General features: G+C 56.4%; 1 protein-coding gene across 10 annotated transcripts in view; it reads right to left on the bottom strand.

The window, feature by feature from the left end:
* Positions 1-18,303, bottom strand: part of Camk2b (calcium/calmodulin dependent protein kinase II beta) — a 116,792-nt gene that overhangs the window by 9,247 nt on the left and 89,242 nt on the right. For 2 of the 10 annotated variants that reach the window (XM_045135678.1, XM_045135684.1), the window contains exons 6-17: positions 16,209-16,281; positions 12,374-12,476; positions 12,214-12,297; positions 11,608-11,702; positions 11,368-11,490; positions 10,951-11,034; positions 10,208-10,250; positions 8,952-9,026; positions 4,542-4,582; positions 4,307-4,378; positions 2,909-2,953; positions 1,244-1,292 (exon numbers count right to left, since the gene is read on the bottom strand). In XM_045135678.1, coding sequence (XP_044991613.1) covers positions 1,244-1,292; positions 2,909-2,953; positions 4,307-4,378; positions 4,542-4,582; positions 8,952-9,026; positions 10,208-10,250; positions 10,951-11,034; positions 11,368-11,490; positions 11,608-11,702; positions 12,214-12,297; positions 12,374-12,476; positions 16,209-16,281 — 887 coding nt within the window. The remainder of the gene's footprint in view (positions 1-1,243; positions 1,293-2,908; positions 2,954-4,306; positions 4,379-4,541; positions 4,583-8,951; positions 9,027-10,207; positions 10,251-10,950; positions 11,035-11,367; positions 11,491-11,607; positions 11,703-12,213; positions 12,298-12,373; positions 12,477-16,208; positions 16,282-18,303) is intronic. The other 8 variants (XM_045135679.1, XM_045135687.1, XM_045135680.1 and 5 more) reach the window with 7 other exon arrangements.

The raw sequence follows: 18,303 nt of genomic DNA, 5'->3' as shown, positions 1-18,303 counted from the left end.
TAGAGTAAGGAGGTTATCGCTTTAGACCCCCAGCCCACTGTTCAGGGCCACAGGAGACAGAGGTTAGATAGTCACCACTTGAGGGCAACTATGGGGGTTAGGAGGGTTCATTTGGTGGACCCCTGCCAGGACCTGGAAAGGCCAGGCCAGGAAGTAGGAGCTGTAGTCATCACAGGGCACAGTGGCTGTGGGACTGCCCTAGCTCTGTACTGGTTATGACCTGGCATGGGCTTCTCTCTCATACAACACGGCTGAGATAAGAGGGGTCCAAGGGCCTAGCTCTTCTTCTTGATTCCTGGGACCTATCCCACCTCCATTCCTGCCTTCACTTCCAAACTCACCTGCTGCCTCTGACCTGGCCTCTCCTGTCCCCCTGCAAGCCTGAGGCCCAACTACCACCCTTTTGGCTCAGTGTCCAACTTGGCAGGCCAATGACAGAACCTTGAACAGGGAGGTTTGGGTAGCATCAGTATCTGGCTACTGAGTCTGGGGCCTGAATTAGTCAATGGGCATCACACAGGCGTCCACTTTCCCATGTCCAAGGTCCAGTGCCCCATGATAATCTCCACTCTGGAGTAGTGGTGGTGGTACGGGTGCTCAGGAATACTCTTACAGCTCAGGATGAACAGATGGGTGACCTCTCCATGACCCCTGGGACCTTCCCAAGGGCAGCTTAGGGCCTAGGTGCATGGGGATGTATCTCAGGCAGCCCAGAGATCATCAGATCCTATCCTAGGGAGAGGTTGGGGTGCCACTCACTGGTGCTGGGTGCCCTGGGGTCATTTGGAGAAACATGCAAGGTCACTGGCAGGACTCAGTATGGAGGTGGCACAGAAGCCCACCTCAGGAGGGGCTCCTGAGTCAGTAAAGGAAACACGAGGCACCGTTCAGCTGCCTGGCCACTCATCAAGTGCAAGCTGGATGGAACCAAAAGCTTAAAGAACTTTAAGAAAAGAGCAAGATCTTGAGCAAAGTCTTCCCACATATTTGGTCCCCTGTGGAAACTGAGCTCCTGGCTCCCAGTGTAGAGAGCTGGCCTCAAAGCCAGGCTGTGTTTTCCTCACGTGTGCACTATGTCTGAGAGCCACGCTGTCTTAGACAGACTTTAGCCTGTGCAGGACAGGCCCACACACCAAGCCCCTGAGCTGCTGTACTATGGCCCGGGCTACAGGGTCCAGGACTCTGTGGAAGGCCACCACCCACAGCTACCCTGCACAGCCAGGCCAGGCCCCCTTGAAGTTACCTTTGGCATCTTCATCCTCTATGGTTGTGTTGGTACTGTCGGAAGACTCCTGAGGAGAGAGGAGAAATAGGTGAGGGTGGCCAAGGACAGGCAGGACACAGCCAGCGGTGGGGTCAGCCTGGGCTTCAGGTGGAACCCCGTCCTGGCTGCTCCTGAGCAGGTTTAGGGGATACAGCTTCCCAAGACAGAACTCCTCAGGCAGCAGTGACTCTGTGTGGTTCTCAGGATGGCCTCCCACTCCAGGGCTCATTCGGGTTCCCATAGGCTACCACACCACCAACTGCAAGGGCCTCAACTCTGTCTTTCCCAAGACAGTTTGGGCAACCCTACTGACTCTAGTGAGAGGAACAGTTCTTTTAAAATCCCAACACCTTGGGCTTAGCAGTTAAGGCACTTGCCTGTGAAGCCTAAAGACCCAGGTTCGATTCCCCAGTACTCAAGTAAGCCAGATGCACATGGTGGTGCACACATCTGGAGTTTATTTGCAGTGGTTAGAGACCCTGATACACTCAATCTCTTTCTCTTTATCTGCATGCACTTTCTCACTCAGTCTCTGTCCCTCTCAAATAAATAAAAAAAAATATTTTTAAAAATAAAATTCCAAGACCTAAAACCACACAGAACTTGATTTGACTGACTCCAGGTGACCTACAAGGCCCCAAAGCCTGGGCAGCGGGCAGACAAGGTGAGTTATCCTTTTCCTCAGGAGAGGTGAGCCCCTGCCACCCAGGTCACTTCTCCTCCTAGGCCCAGACTTTCAGTCAGGCCCAGCCTCTGTCACCCTTATGTGGTGGCTTCCCTTTGAGGAAAAGAGCACCCATGTCCCTAGCCAAAGGCCCATCTCTTAGTTCTTCATGGGACCACCTCCTGACACAGACACTGACTGGACTTGGTCCTGGACTGGAACTAGGGGCCTTCGGATGTAGGGCCAGGGCTTTCAGACCAGAAGGATGTCTATGGGTCGCACAGGGAACATGACCTGACCCAACACACAAGGCCCAAAGGATACTCATCACTTAGGCAGGGGGAGGCCGGACCTTTGGTGCCTAGCACTGCGGTTGCCTACAGCTCCCTGTTTCCTGCTGTGGAGAATAGCCAGGGTGTGGGTGCTGGCTGCACAAAGCAGGGGTCCCTGTGGTGGCACATTGGGGGATTGTTAGGGAGCTCAGGCCTGGGTATGATCTGACCTGCAGGCTGAACACTGCTGTTACACTGGAAATGGCTCCACCTGCCCATCCCTCCCACCCCACAGAGAGCCAGCCCCTCCCTGGCCCAGGTGATGATGCCAATGTGATGGAGCAGATGGCAGAGCAGAGAGGAGCTGAGGGGGCTTCACCAGGGGGGACCACGCCAAGAAGGAGGAGGTCAAGATTCTTGAGAGGCGGACGGCCCCAGGGCCTGTGGAGGGTGCGTCCCTTGGAATCCCCTGAGAGCTGGCCACATGATAATGTGTGCGGCTGTGTAAGCTCTCTTCTACAGGGTCAGTGTGCACTGCCGTGGCCCAGGCAGGTGGGCTGATAGGCTCTGTCCTTTGGGGGACAGATCATTCCACACTTGCCCTCTTCTCTGGGCACAAATGCTTTCCCCGGGTCATCATCCACACCCTCCTCCTGAGCCCGCGCCTCCTGCCCAAGGAAAGGGTGAGGAGCGAGGCCGTGGCAGTACCTTAATCCCGTCCACTGGGTTATGGATTACGGTGGTTTGAGGCTCCTACAGAAGGCAGCAGACAGAGGAAGGAAAGAGAGGGAGAGTGAGAAAGAAGGAAGCAGAAGACAGGGAAGCAGAGGAGCGGGCAGCAACAAGGTCCGCCCAGAGAGAGCGCAGAGCAGAGGGGACAGGGATGGAGGCGGCAGGTGGCCAGCGAGATGGCCCAGTAGGAATGGAGGCAGCAGGTGGTCAGCAATGGCCCGGAGTGGGTGTGCAGTGGGCTGGGGCTGGCCCAATATTGTGGAACCAACAGCTGGTCAGAGGCTGGGAAACAGAGTTTGTCGTGGACTGGGAGAATGTGCAGGAGTGTGGACTCGCTGAGTTCTCCTGGACCTTCTGACTCGGCATGGGGGAGCAGAGATTTGGAGATGTCATGGGGGTGGGGGTGGCACATGGGATGTACAGGGTCCAAGGGGGGGCTGGCTGTGAGGCAGGTGCATGAGCAGCCCCAGGCACTGGGTGGGCTGACACCTGATACCCTCCGGCCACAGCCCCATTGCTCTGAGCTCAGCCCACCAGAATGACTCTCTACTCCTGAGCTCCCTGGGGAGCTCAGGGGTCCACTGGGAAAAGCCAGCCTTCTTGTGGCTGTCTTCCCAGAAGCCCTATCTCGGGTCCATGGCAAACTCCAAACACGCTTCCAGCGAACTCTACATCCTCTGGTCCAGTAAACTCTTAAGACTCCCCAGAACAGCATGGACACATGATGCCCCAACAGGAGGCTGGTGTCCCCAGTCCACAGCTCCATGTCCATGAGAACACCTGTGGTGAGGTTCAGCTGGACAGAAGCCTCTCCGCGGGCAAGAGAGCTGGAGCTCTCTTGAGCAAAGAGAGAAACCGTAGGGGCATCATTGGCACTCGTAAACCTCAGTAGGAGCCCCCAGGCTCCCTCTCTGTCACCCACAGACCAGCAGGGTATACTCACGCTGGTGAAAAGTCACATATGGGCAAGCACCCTCCGCCCCCGGCCTACTCCCCACCTTCTCACCGTGGCTCTGCCCCCCACAGGCGTCAATGCAGCATTCCAGGCTGCAACCCCCGCAGAGCTCAACCTGGGCCTCTCTAGGCTGGGCTGGGTCCTTAAGGAGCATGGGGATCCACAGCAGCACCCCCTTGTCTTCTACCTAACCAGCATCTCAGGGCCTCAAGGAGGGGCTCCCCAAGCAGCCCTATGCTTGCTTGATTCTGGGGCTCCCTGCCAGTAGCCTGTCCTCTGGGGATCCGAACCCTAGTCCATGTTACTCCATCTCCACGTAGGACTGGTGGCAGTGAGCTGCCAGAGACGGGCAGGCCCCACCTCACGGGGCCTCTCTGACAGCAGTGTGTGCCAGGGGCAGGGGCTGAGGAGCTCAGTACCAGGGCAGCAGGAGGGAGTGATCCTTTGGGGCTGGTGATGGCCGAGCTGTTTTTGGTGCTGTTTGTCTGGGGCTGTGGAGAGAGGGAAGAAAGCTATTAGGGAGAGAAAGGGCGCCCTTTTCCCTCCCACATAAACGAGGCGCATCTAGGCCTCTCCAGCAGGAGTCGGCTTTAGGGGCAGGACTGCAGCTGCTGGCTCTGTCTCCCCACCTCCAGGGCCAAGCCGATGCCTCACCTTGACTCCATCTGCCTTCTTGTTGAGTAAACTCTTGGCTGCTGCATTGGGAAGGAAGGAGGCGTTGTGAGCATGGAGAGCCTGGCGCCCCTGAAGCCTACCTCCCCTACCTCTCCCCTTTCCTTAGGACTACCGGAAGGTGTGCCCTTGGCACCTTGCCTGGCCCTGAACAGCAGCGAAACCTGGGGGGTAAGGGGGGGCTGAGCCAGGTGCCCCAGGTGGCCTCATTTCAGGGTGGCACTGCCCCCAGCATCTTCCAGGACTCTGGGGGCTTCCACAGGGCACATAGGAGCCTCCCAACTCTGTGTCCCTAGCTCCGAAAGGAAGGCAGGATGCTGACCTCCCCCACTCCCTGCTCCCGGGACAGCACCAGATCGGGGTTGTGGACAGCTGAATGGGGACAAAACGTCATGCCCATCCTGGTCCTGCCCTCCTCCAAAGTTTTCCATGTTCCTGCTAAGGCAGTGGGCCACAGCTGGCTGCCACACAGAGGGACTTCTCCAAGCACATGGCTGTTTTCAGTGCCAGGGCTAAACCGCTTGGCCTTCCTGTCCTCCTCTTGAACTGTCCCAGAAGTCCCAACCATGGGACCTCTTAGTGGCCATGACGGGCCATCACCAGCCTCTTTGCCCAAACACCCTGGCAGACACCCAAACTCAACAGATGCCCCACATGGTTCCAACACTCCCTTTGGAGATCAAGGTGGGTCTGCTTTTACCCCATCCTTCACCCCCAGTGCTTAAACTCTCCACAGCAGAGGTTAGAATTTTAATTACAGAACCAAAAAAAAAAAAAAAAGAGACAGAGAGAGAAAGTCAGCTTACCTTACAGAAAAGGAAAGATGAGAAGAGGGAGTGAGGAAGGAAGAGAGAGGAAGAGAAAGAAAACAAGATTTGTGTTGGTTTAGGCAGGTACCACACAGGACAGCAAGCCAGCCTGTCATGGCCCAGAGCTCCTCAAGAAGGGCCGAGGGAAGGGGCAGCCAGGGCTGGCACAGCGCAAGGAGCATGGGAGGCGTGCAGCCCCTTGCCCCCAGGACCCCTGTCCACCCACCTCATAGTTAAGACACTTGTGGGCCGTACCTGACCTCAGGTGCTCCTGCCTGCCAGAGGGGAACCCACGCTGCCCACGGCAGGCCTGGTGGAGACCTGCGCTCAAACAGGGTCTCCTGCCAGGCAGCAGCCACGCCCGTCGCCCTTGTCAGAAACGCAAATTCCTGGGCCATGAAAGTTTTTTGGATCCCAAAGGATTCTGCGCCTGCCCACAGCTCACAGGGGAGTCTGGTGCTTGTTACTCCAAAGGAACCGTTTCTTTTCAGAGAACAAACCTGGGCCCCACTGCTCCCTCCCTCCCTCCCTGCCCAGATAACCACGGCCCGGCTTCACCCAGGATCCATATGTGGGGGCATGCGGCATGGCTGCCAGAAGCTGCACACCACTGCCTTGGGACCCCAAGGGCACCACTGCGGTGGGCACCTGGGTTGTTAGAGACTCCTTCACCCTGGCATCTGTTACTTCTCTCAAAAGTTCTGTTGTAAGCCCAGGGGTTCTTCCAAGATCTGCTAAGGATGTCCCTTTGGAGTTAACCTGAAACATGTCCTTTGTATGTGACCCTTTCCAGTTCCGAAGGTTCCCGAGTCCTCTGTCCCAGAGCAGCCTGGCTAGGGGAGTTCTCAGGACTGGAAATGCCAACTTCCGGCCACCCTCGTGTAGACTGTGTCACACCTCCCTGACTGTGGCTAGACTCCATCTCCCTGCAACCCACCCCAGAGAAAGGCCAGGGCTGACCGGACAGCCTGTCTCCTGTCTGTCTTCACCCCATGTCTCCTCCACATAGCTCATCCCCAGAGACTCCTTCCCTACACCACAGCCAAGACTTCGCTGGCAAGGGCCAGGCTCTGCATTCCTAAGGCCAGAGCTTGGAGACATTCTCTTTGCTGGGGACCTGTGGCAGACGCTGCTGGGGGGTGGGCTCCCCTCTGGGGTCCAAGAAAGGAGATATTCAGTCCTGATTTGAGGATACTTGTCACAGCTTTCTCAGTAACAAGGGAGGAGCACACCTATCCCCTCTAGGGACACAGGTGACAAAGAAGCAGCCATTTCAACAGGCAATTTGCAGAAAGCGTGCCCGATGGCACTCCTACACTGAAGCCTTATACTGAAGCCTGGGCCACCTCAGCGTGTTTCCAGCTGGATTCTGAGCTGGAACCAACATAGGGTGTTATTGATCTGAGACTCGGCTGTGGAGTCGTGGTATCCCCCTCAGATGTCCTTACAGGAAAAGAAGCACCCAGTTAGGACCACAAATGCCCCAGGACTGTCCTTGGTCTCAAAAAGGCTCCATTTAGGTCTCCAAGCCCACAAAACACAATTCCAAGCAGTTGCTACTGGAGATGTTAATAGTTATTGATGGGAAGTGAGACGAGAGCCTTTGTTTGTGGGGTAGATATGCTCCTCGAAGAATGTGGACAGGCCTGGGAAGCCCATAGCAGTAATGTTTCAGCAGCCTTCCTGTGAACTCTTGTCGCAGTAGCCCCTGTGTGTGCACCAGGTGCCCCATGTGGCGTATGGCCCAGTCTCCCTGGGCACATGGGCCCTGCCCATCTACTTCCTTGAGCTGCCTCTTTCCCCAACACTCATATTGGCTCTGGACTAACGACAGTTCCAGCGGCCAGGGGCCCGAGCACACTGCCCACACTGAGGTTCAAAGCCTTCCTTGTGGTGTCGCAAGTTAAAAGCACTTAGTAGTTTAGCTGAAGCCAAAGGTGGGCCAAGCAGCCATGATATTCTAGTCACCTAGGCTTTGAACTTGGGAGTCCTGTGCTCCCAACCCGGGAGGGCATTGTCCAATCTTAGTAGGCTCAGACTGAGCCACAGCGAGCCCAACATTTGTGGTGTTCCTTAGTACTCATATCGGCTCAATGCAGAAGGGACCCGTGGAAGCCAAACTGCTTCTTACTCCTTCAGCAAGGGTCTCTCTGCTAGCCAAGGGTCTTATCTGCTCCACCAGGGTATCTGAACAGAGGAACAGAGAGGGAAGACCCCTAACACATGTCCTTGAAGTGTGGTTGGGCTGGGCCAACCTAAGGGGGGGGGGTGAGACCCTCAGCCCTGCCTCACCTACTAGCTGGTCAGCCTGGACAGCCATGCTGGGCTCCGTCAACATGCACTGACCTCCCTCCAGGACAGAGTGGCCCTCAGTGTCTGGGAGGAGCCACACATGCAGGTGGCCTCATGCACAATTGCCTTTGCTCACTTGCAGGCAGGCAGCATTGCAGCAGGAGCCCGAGGCAGAACATGGTTCCGAGGTGACCTGTCTTACACCACGGTCCCCGGGGTAGCAGGCTCTCCCTGGAAGCCATTAGTTTCATCTTTTTGTCTGACCCCAGCCCTTCTTTCTTGCAAAGGCTTCAAAAACTGCTATAAAAGTATGGACTTGGGGGCCATCCATGGGGCTCTTGTGGGGAGAAGAGACTACACTTGAGACAGTTTGGGCACCACCTAACAGGAGGGCCCTCTGGCTATGAAGGCCTCATTGTGGCCATGGAGTTTGTGAGGTGGAGCCAGCAGGTGTGTGAGAAGGACCGGGCCTCACACTGTGGAACCTATCCTGTGTGACCTGTCCTTGGCCAACTTTTGAGGCTCCTGGGGGAAAACGAAGCTTAGCTTGGAGAAGACCTGGGTTGGCCCTATGTGCTTGGGGCTGCTCTAAACTTACACGGGCATTTGGGTTGGACGCTGGCTGTGGAGCTCATAAGGGAGGTCCCAGAGTCAAGCCCTCGGGGGATCTGGGCCCCCACTATAGAAGGACCAGGCTGTCAGAGCCACCTCTTCCCTTCAGGGGATTTAGGGCATGGTGAGAAGGGTCTGCAGGAAGAGCCCTTCAGAGTCTGACACTGAGGCCACCCTGACTTTTACCCTGGGGATTTCAGCAGCACAGACCACCAGCTCCAACTGCCCCAAGGAAGGCACCGACTGTGGACCCCACAGCTCCCTTGAGACAGCATCCCTACCTCCCTAGCCTACTCCCAAGGCTCACTTTCTGGGATTCAAGCCCTCCAGAAGCAGGCCCAGGGGGCTTTCTGTGAAGTCAGTCACTTTGAATGGAGTCTGCAGACTCCAAGACCCCAGAGGCCAGCTCTGGGGATGGGGTCTCAGCCAAATGTTTCTGGGGCTTGGCACAGCTCTTCCTCTTATAGGTGAGGAGATGGGAAGGGGAGGTGAGGGCCTGTCTCCCTGCCCGGGTCGGTTCTGTTGGGACGTGACAATAGCAGGAGCAGAGCTCCCAGGAGGCCTGCCAGCTTCTGGGGAGGCTCTGGGGGCCTGGCCAGTGGCTGCGTGCAGCAGGGGGGCTGCATGCCAACAACAGGGATGGGCGGGAGCGGATGGACACTGGGCAAGACACATCTACCTTGTTCCACCAGCCCCATGGTGGTGCCGGAGGCCGCGGTGGACATTGTGGCCGGAGCGGTGGTCTGTCTGCCCACTGTTAGCACCAGGTTAGAGACGAGGGGGGGAAGGGCAGACACAAGACGGGGTGGGGGGCGAGGTGAGGAAAGAGAAGAGACAAAGGAAGCAGAAGAACATTAGAGTTAAAGTTTAGGTGGCAGATGGCTCCAGAATCCCTTCCTCGGGAGAGTGAGACAAGATTGGGCCGAGTGACACTGAAAAGCGTTTGCCTCCTTTCTCCTTAGAACACCCCATTGGGGCTTCTCATGCCCGATGGGGCACGCGGGGCACACAGTAGACAGGACAGTCCTATTAGTGTTGGTGTGACCATGTGTGCCCATTCCCGGCAGTACAGCATCACAGCAAAGTAACAGGAAGGGGGTGGTGCTAGATACAGACAGATGAGAGACAGCCACGGACGGACGGACGCTCACGCACTCAGTGTCAGACGATAAAGAAGCCACAGACATAGCTGTCTGGGCACTGGGACCAACGCCATTCCCCAAGACGAACCCCAGAGATCTGTAACAGACCCTCAAGACTTCATTTTCCCACCACCTCCCCTGAGCAATCGGAGCAGGTAGCTAGCTTGTGCAGAATTCAGAAGGAAGGCCGCCCAGTGCGCAGACCACCCGCCTCCCTCGGTCACTTCCTGTACACAACGGAGCTCAGAGCGCTGAGGACACGGAGGCCACAGGGCTGCCCGAGAGACACCTGGACAGACACACGTGGCAGGCTGGGCAGTAGGCAGCATAGACACTAGGGTGTTGGGTGAGGGACACAGACCCAACACAGAGGAGACGGAGCAGGGCATGGCAGACCCTGCTGGCCACCCAAGAAGGGTACCAGGAGGCTTGCTGGGCAATGGGTCTGGAAGCTGGGGGCAGAGGGTTTGGCCCCGCCAGCCTGGAGGGAAGGAGCTGAGGAGCTGGTGGGGAAGGAAGGAAGGGAGGAAAGGAGGGAGGGAGGGAGAGAGGAAGGGAGGAAGGAAGGAAGGAAGGGAGGGAGGAAGGGAGGGAGGAAAGGAAGGGAGGAAGGGAGGAAGGGAGGGAGGGAAGGAGGGAGGGAGGGAGGGAGGGACGAAGGAAAGGAAAGGAAAGGAAGGAAGGGAGGGAGGAAGGAAAGGAGGGGAGGAAGGAAGGGCTTCCTGTGCTTGCAACCTGCCGGGCCGAGTGCCGCACCGCAGCACTGCGTCTTCCCTGGAGAAGAATGTCTCACCTGAGAAATTCCGCGTGGCCAGCATGGTGGTGAGGATGGCCCCCTGAGGAAAAGCACAGGGCCGACCACGTTAGTATCTCCTGCTGGCTTCCAGTCAGAAGACACATGCTCCCCAGCTCACAAGCTCACCCTTCCAGAAAGACAAAGGTTCTGGAAGCTTCGTAGCTACACCAAGACAGGTACAGCAGGATTCTTCTGCCAACCAGCTATAGCATAACGATTCCCAAGCCAGGTACAGCAAGGACTGTCTGGCCCCCTGGCACCTCTTCTGGCCCCTCCATTCTTCCTTTCCCTAACGGCTCCAAGGCGGCTGGGGCTATCTTCAGGGCTCTGGGGCAACCCAGTCAGGTAACGGTCCTCAGGCCCAAGCCTGGCCTTGACCAGGCAACGGTCAGTCCTGCCTAGCTCCCGCCATGGCCTCTCCTGCCCACCAGTAGCAGCCTTCAGTTCTGCTCTCTTTACCAAACTTGCTCTATGGCTGGGTTTCCAGCCTGCAGGCGTTCCCCAGGATGCCCCTGCCAGGGCTGCTGAAGGAACCCGTTCTGTGCCTGAGGCCAAGCCCATACTTGGGCCCCAAGACTCTGCGCTGTTGCACGACCTGGAATCATCTGGTCTGGACTTGCCAACGAGCACAGGTTTGGAGGCTTTCTTCTGTTGCCTCTTTTTCTCCCAGGCTGCTGACACCCCAACTCCTAGCATGGGGCCCACGAGGACGCAAAGACAGGGGCTGGGCGGTGCCCCACCTTGAGCTTCCTCCTGGCGTTGAACTTCTTCAGACACTCCACAGTCTCCTGCCTGTGCATCATAGAGGCCACAGTGGAGCGTTGCTGTGGGAAGAGAAGCCACAGGGCGGTAAGGAGATTTAGGATCATCCGCCTTGTCCTCAAGGGGGACCTCAGAGGCTCAGGAAAGAGGTTCAAGAGAGTGGGGCCGGTGGCCTTCCAGAATCCCTCATGCTGACTGCTGCTAGCCACCATGGCCATGAGAGGTCGCCTGTCCCACTTGCTGACCCCCGACCCACCTGTGATTTCAAGCTTTGTCTTTCACAGACTAGGGGACTACTGGTTGGATGCAAGGATCAGAAGGCACCTGGGGCCACCTTGGGGGGTCCTGGCTACACCCACCAGCTGGTGCCCAGGAGAGTGGCAAGGATGACTTACGCAGACCCATGGGTGCTTCAGGGCCTCATGGGCCGTGATGCGCTTGGCAGGGTTGATGGTCAACATCTGGTTGATGAGGTTTTTGGCTTCGGGTGTCACGGTGTCCCACTCGGGAGATGGGAACTATAGGAGGAGGCAGTGCACAGGCTGAGGCTGCTCCCCGGGAAGGGCCATTCGTGGGGAGGGAAGGACTCAGGCACGGGCCCCGGAGGGCCCACCCCGACCCCAGCACCCACTCACATCATAGGCCCCAGCCTTGATCTGCTGGTACAACTTGTGCTGGTCTTCATCCCAGAAGGGTGGGTAGCCCACCAGCAGAATGTACAGGATCACCCCTGCAGACAGAGCCGTGAGCAAGACAGCCCTGGAGGGCACCAGGATCCCCAGCGCCCCTCCCCCCCGCCCCCCCCGCCCCCCCGCCCCCTACAGCAGCAGGACTGGCAAAACAGCCACTCCTCTTACTCCGCCTCCAATCCCCTTCACTAGGGAGTTCCGCCAGCCCCCTGCTGTACCCCGCCTCTGACAGGGGACCAACGAAGGCCGGAACCACCTTGCCACGAGCTCTCATAGCCCCCAGCCCCTGCGTTCTGGTGGTCCCTCTGCTCCAGGCCTAGACCTCTTCTGAGCACAGGTGGACACAGTGATGGCCTGGGACACTTGTTGCTAATTCTAGTGTGGTTGTAAGATTCTGGGAAGGGTGGCCCAAACTCAGGTTTGACCACAGGGACCTGGCCCAGGGCAGGATAGACCAGGCACCTACCTGCGTGCTCCAGGAGACTAGGGGCAAGCCCAGAAACCCTGTCCACACACACCCTGCAACCCAGCCATCCCACATACAGATCTCACCACATGCCCAGATGTCCACAGGCTTGCCGTATGCCTCCTTCCGAAGAACCTCAGGGGACAGGTAGCCCGGCGTGCCAGCAAAGCCTATCACAGGAGAATGGACAATGAAGGGCCGTGAAGCGCTACCAGTACCTCCCGTCCACCCCCCACAGGCACTCACCAAACCATGCCTGCTGGTCCCCTTGCACCTCGATGGCCAGGCCGAAGTCTGCCAGCTTCACTGCAGCCCCTTTGCACTTGCTGGCCAGAAGCAGGTTCTCAGGCTAGGGGAGATGGCCACCAGAGTGACAGTTTCCATCCCGGGCAGGTACAGGGAGGGGGGAGGTGGTAAACAAAATAGAGATGGCAGGAGTCTTCAGTCAGGGACACACATCTGCTCCCCGCCATGTCACCCTTGAGCATGGCTGAGGACCGTATCCTATAACCCAACTTCCCCTCTGGGGACAACAGGCACTTTCAGAGTGAAGTAGGCTCTCAGCTCGAGCTTGGATATTCTGCCTCCTACATAACAGAAGCAACCTTGACAACCCCCACTGCCCTGGAGTAGGTCATGCAAGGCTTTAGGGGCTCCCGCAGCCCTGAGAACCCCCCATTGATGGAGAGACTGCTCTGGCCCTCTCCTGTATTTCTTATTTACTTGAGAGGTGGGGGAGAAAGACAGACAGACAGACAGAGAGAGAGAGAGAGAGAGAGAGAGTGGGGAGGGAGAGGATGGGCATATTAGGGCTTCCAGACACTGCAAATGAACTCCAGACGCATGCGCCACCTTGTGCATCTGGCTTATGTGGGTCCTGGGGAATAGAACCCGGGTCCTTAGGCGTCACAGGCAAGCACCTTAACTGTGGAGCCAGCAGCTCTCCAGCCCTCTCTCCTGTATTTCTGACATGGTGAGGAGTATATGTTAAGAAGCTTGGGCACTTCCTGCTTGGACAGTGACCTTCACATGACATGGAGGAATACTGAGGGGTCACAATGTCTGGGGCATCCCAGGACATCCACCTGCCCAAGCAGAGCCTGTCCTATCCAAGTTCTATCCAGTTCTAGTCAGCACCTCCACACCGGGTGGAAAGGAAGCCAGCTGGTCTGCATTCGCGGCCTTGCAAGTCCCCTTGGGGAGCCCTGCTCCATCTGCTGGCGGGACATTTGTGCCCTGTCTCACAGAAGCAGCCAAGGAGAGACTGCTCTCTCCAGACCGGGGACACACGACCGGAGGCTCTGTGGAGTCCCTTGACTGCTACTTCTTCTGCCCTTCCCAGCCAGTCTCCAGTACCGATAGGGCTCTAGCCTGACCCTCCAGGCAGTCCAGCTCCCTGAGAGCTCAAAGTTCAGCGTGGGATGTCTGGCCTGCTAGTTCCTAACCACCAGGGGGCTCCCAAGTCCTTACTCTCTCTCTCTGTCTGTGGAGGCCCTGCTTCATTCCCCGCAGGCACCCCGAGGCCAGGCCACACGCACTGCATTTAGCTCTCATCATCGGTCTGAGATTTTACGTGGTGCAAAGACGGCCCCTGGAACTGAACTGTGCCCAGCCTACACAACAAACATGCATGCTCCTGAGCTGAGTGCTCAGGCCCCAAGGGCAGATAAGAGCTTCACGAAGGTTCCAGCTGTGGGCACAGAGTATGCAGCACAGCTGCTGGTCCACCAGAGCTCTTCTCTCTAGTGACAGGTGAGGGTGTCACCCTTGGTCCTGCCAGTCGTTCTTTTGCCAAGGGCAGCAGGGCAGAGGCCCCAGGCTCCCTGCTCCCACCTGAAAACCTGAAGGAAGATAAGCAGGGGATGCCCCTGGCGTGCTTCTGGTCATATTCTCCAGTCCTTACCCCTTCCCAAGGGGAACGACTGCGTGGAGGGGGCTCTGGAAAGTGTCAGGCCAGAGGGCCAGGGCCCATGGAGGGGGCAGGGGCTGGGCCACACTCTGGCTCAACCACAACCAAGAAGCAGTGGCTGTCTGGTGCACTCTCCTGCCTTGCCTTGGCAGACTGGCAGCATCCCACCATGCTCTTACCTGTGGGGCTGCATCAGTGCCGACAGTGGGATTTCTCTCCCAGAAGGGACATTCTGCTATCTCAATAGGAAGATCCTGTTTGTCTCAGTATTGGGAATATGAGGATGCACACACCTCCACTTTGACACATCCTGGAACAGAATGTCCTTGTCCTCTCTTAAAACCAGTGACACGGGGCTGGTGGGATGGCTTAGCCTTAAGGCATTTGCCTGCAAAGCCAAAGGACCCAGGTTTGCCTCCCCAGGACCCACGTTAGCCAGATGCACAAGGGAGCGCACGCATCTGGAGCTCGTTTGCAGTGGCTGGAGGCCCTGGCGCACCCATTCTGTCTCCCTCCCTCTCTCTCTCTCTCTCTCTACCTGCCTATTTCTGTATTTCTCTCTCAAGTAAAATAAAATATTTAAAAAATCTCAACAGCAGCAGCAACAACAAAAACAGTGATACGTGGTCTCCTCCCAGGAGCCCTGAGTTTGGCTGGGCAGAACAGTACCCTTAAGGAGGCAGGCACGTATGAAGGGGTAGACGGATGGGACCCCAGGTCTGCTGGGTGTAGCACCCTCCCTAGAACAACCTCTCTCACCCCTTGTCTAAAAAGGCCATGGATCCCATCCCTCCAGCTCATTCGTCACAAAGACTCGGGGAGCAGGTCTTAAACCCGGCTGTGCTACGTCTGGGGCCCATTCTGTCCCCAAAGAGCAGCAACTGTTGAACCAGTCCTTGCAGAAGGCGGGGCTGAAGGAGGGACAGTGGGAAGAACAGAGAGAGGGAAGTATTGAGAGAGTGGCCTCTCAAAGTCTGTAGCTACTTTCTCTTCTTTTTTTGCTCATTCATTCATTCATTCATTCATTTTTGAGAGAAAGACAGAGAGGGGAAAACGAGGCAGAGAGAGAGAGAGAGAGGGAGAGTGAGAGAGAGAGAGGGAGAGGGAGAGGGAGAGGGAGAGGGAGAGGGAGAGGGAGAGAGGGAGGGACAGCATGGGTGTGCCAGGGCCTTTCAGCCGCTGTGAATGAACTCCAGACACACGTGCCCCCTTGTGTGCATGTGCGACATTGCACACTTGCATTACTTTTGCCTCTGGCTGGCTATACATGGGACCTGGAGATTTGAACAAGCATTCTTGGGCTTTGCAGGCAAGCACCTTAACTACTAAGCCATCTCTCCAGCCTTCTTTTTCTTTTCTTTTCTTTCTTTCTTTTTCGTTCTTTTACTTTTTTTTTTAAAGACAAGTCTCATTAGCCCCAGCTGATCTCAAACATGTTGAGGTTTGGCTTTGAACTCCAGATCCTCCTGCTTCATCCTCCCAAGTGTTGGGATGATGGGCATGAGTAACCATGCCTAGTATAAATTTCACTTTTATGTATTTATTTTTTTGAGGTAGGGTCTCACTCTAGCCCAGGCTGACCTGGAATTCACTATTTATTCTCAGGGTGGCCTTGAGCCTGTGCCTGCCAAGTGCTGAGATTAAAGGCACGCAACACCACACACGGCTATAAATTTCCTTTTGAACAGAACCCAGAGACAGAGCCCAGTCCTGGGCAGCAGGGAATTGGGAAGAGAGCTGAGAGGAGTTGGCTGAGACGGGCACAGTCAGGTTTCTCCACCCTATCCTGGGCCACCAGTGTCCCCTCCTACTAATGGTGCGTCCTGGGGGAAGCCTGGAAAGTGACATCCTGAGTGTGCCCCTATTGATAAGCTAATTACTGAAGGCTGCTTTCCTTAGCTCTCAAAGCATGGGGCAGGATGTGTACAGACATATATGCACACACACGCAAACCCACATCTACACACAAATATGTGCATGCATACGCAACCATGCACACACCCACCCACACACACAAGCTTCGATGTAATGCATATACACATACACACACATGTGCGCTCACACTCCTTCATGCACACGCATGGAATGCACACCTCTTCCACACCCCACCCCTCCTTTTACATAGCACGTACGTATAGACAACAGATACGGGGCACAGAGCTGAGAACTCACCTTGAGGTCTCTGTGGACGACCCCCATTTGGTGACAATGGAGAACAGCCTCCAGGATCTGCTGGATGCAGTGACTATGGCAAACAGCAGGCAAGTTAGTGCAGGTGGCCCAGGGCGGCTGGGGAGGGGGAGGGACGCACGGCGAAGGCTGCAGTGCTGTGCGCCGCCAGCTTTCAGCCCCCGGAGCTGAAGGTCGGGAGCCAAGGGCCCGGGAGGTACTGGCCAGGGCGGGCCTCCAGGGCTCCTTCCTTAGCACCAACACCAGCTACCCTGGTTTTAGTTCTGCCCTCCCTTCTGGACCGAGGTCTGCTCAGAAGGTCAGGCCAGATCACAGAAGTGACTTTCAGGGGGAAGTATTCTGGTTCCCAGTTCACCTTTCCCACACTTAAGTTGGCCAAACTGACCCTGAGTTATGGGCTGCAGTAAGGGCCATGGGCAGTGAGGGCAGGGGAGCAAAAGCAGGGAAGGGACAGCCGATGGGGACACAGGTACAAAGGTGTGCAGGCGCGCCCATCTGCTCTAGGGGTTTTGATACACCTGGCCCCTCTCCTGCTGTCGTCATATCGACAGTGAGGAACCACCACTTACTCTACCTGGTACCATCTTTTTATCCATGCACTCTTTCTGGTCCCCAAGTGAGCCCAGCACCTGTCATTTGGGGTGGTGCTCAGTCTCAGGCAGGCTAGAAGTCACCTGTGTCCATGGCAAGGCCTCTAAGCCTGGGCCCAGCAAGCTTCACTCAACTGGGTAGAGCTCAGCTTCTCCACAGGCCCAACAGGCTAGAAGCTGAGTTGAGGGGGTAAGAATGGGATCAGGTGACCTCCCCAGGCCATACAGGGTATATACGGGGGCTCCTTATGACCCTCCTAAAGGCTAACTGGCCCCTCAGCCTATGCAGAATGGCCGTCCAGAGCCTGAGGGTCACTCTGGGTCCTGTTTTGTCCTGAGAGAGGACAGACTGTGGGTTTACAGCTATGTAAGTGGCCCAGTTTGGCCAGCCTCCCCTTTGCCTGAGACACTCTCTCTGTGGAGCAATTTAAGTGGAGCCTGTGGTCACCAGGAAATGGCATCTCCCTAGACACCAACAGCAGTGGTCCCCGTACCCAACACAGCATGCCGAGCGCCGGTTGGGGTGGTTACCCTCCTCAGCGGGCTTTCTCCAGCTCTATGTTTTTGAGAAATCATGTCAAGTTCCAGGCGTGGCTCTGGGCGAGGCTCTGAGGCTGTGTTCTCCACGACTACATACTCAGGCTACGGCATCACAGCGTGGTGTCCTATTCTGTCCTCCCTAGCTTCCTGCCTGGTGGTGAGGAGCCCCAGAACAGTGCCAGATACCTCTTTTGGTAGCCAAAGGTACTCGCTCATACTGCTAGAATCAAGATTTCTCCCCTCTCTTGCCTGGTCAACCTATCATGAAGCTGGAGGTTCCTTACATACTTTAGAGGGCCATCAGTGCCCACACATGAGTTGGTCAAGCAAGCCAGGGCTTCCCAGGAGAACATGGTACCTGGCTGTGCCAGCAAGAGTGATGACAATGGCCTGGAGGCAGACTGGCCACCTATCCATCCGAGAGCACACTCAGGGCAGCTTCCACCCTCCAGGCCCTTTCCTTGTATTGCTCTGCCCTGACCCTCCACTACCAGCATGCCTTCACCCCAGACATGCTTTTCTTTTTGTTTGGAGCAGTGTGGAAGTCAGCTTTATGTACATAATTCTCAGCCTGGGGTGTGGCACCCTGGGGCCAGACAGCATTGCCCTAGGTCTCCTTTGAAACTTTCAAGAGCCTTATTGCTTTCTAAGGCTTTGTGGATTTATTTGTAAGCAGAGAGAGATTAAGAGAAGGGAGGCAGAGATAATGGGTGTTCCAGGGCTTCCAGCCAATGCAAATGAACTCCCAGATGCATGTGCCACCTTGTGTATCTCGCTTTATGTGGGTACTGGGGAATCGAACCAGAGTTGCTGGGCTTTGCAAGCAAGTGTCTTAACTGCTCAGCTATCTCTCCAGCCCTTTTTGGGCTTTAAAAAAAAATATTGTATGTGTCACACATAAATACATATGCATGTATGTGTGTGTGGGTTTGTGGTGTGCATGTGTC

This window comes from Jaculus jaculus, chromosome 16 (genome assembly GCF_020740685.1).
Source record: "Jaculus jaculus isolate mJacJac1 chromosome 16, mJacJac1.mat.Y.cur, whole genome shotgun sequence".
NCBI lineage: Eukaryota > Metazoa > Chordata > Mammalia > Rodentia > Dipodidae > Jaculus > Jaculus jaculus.
The sequence above is the reverse complement of the archived record's forward strand: the minus strand, read 5'-3'. Positions and strand labels throughout refer to the sequence as shown.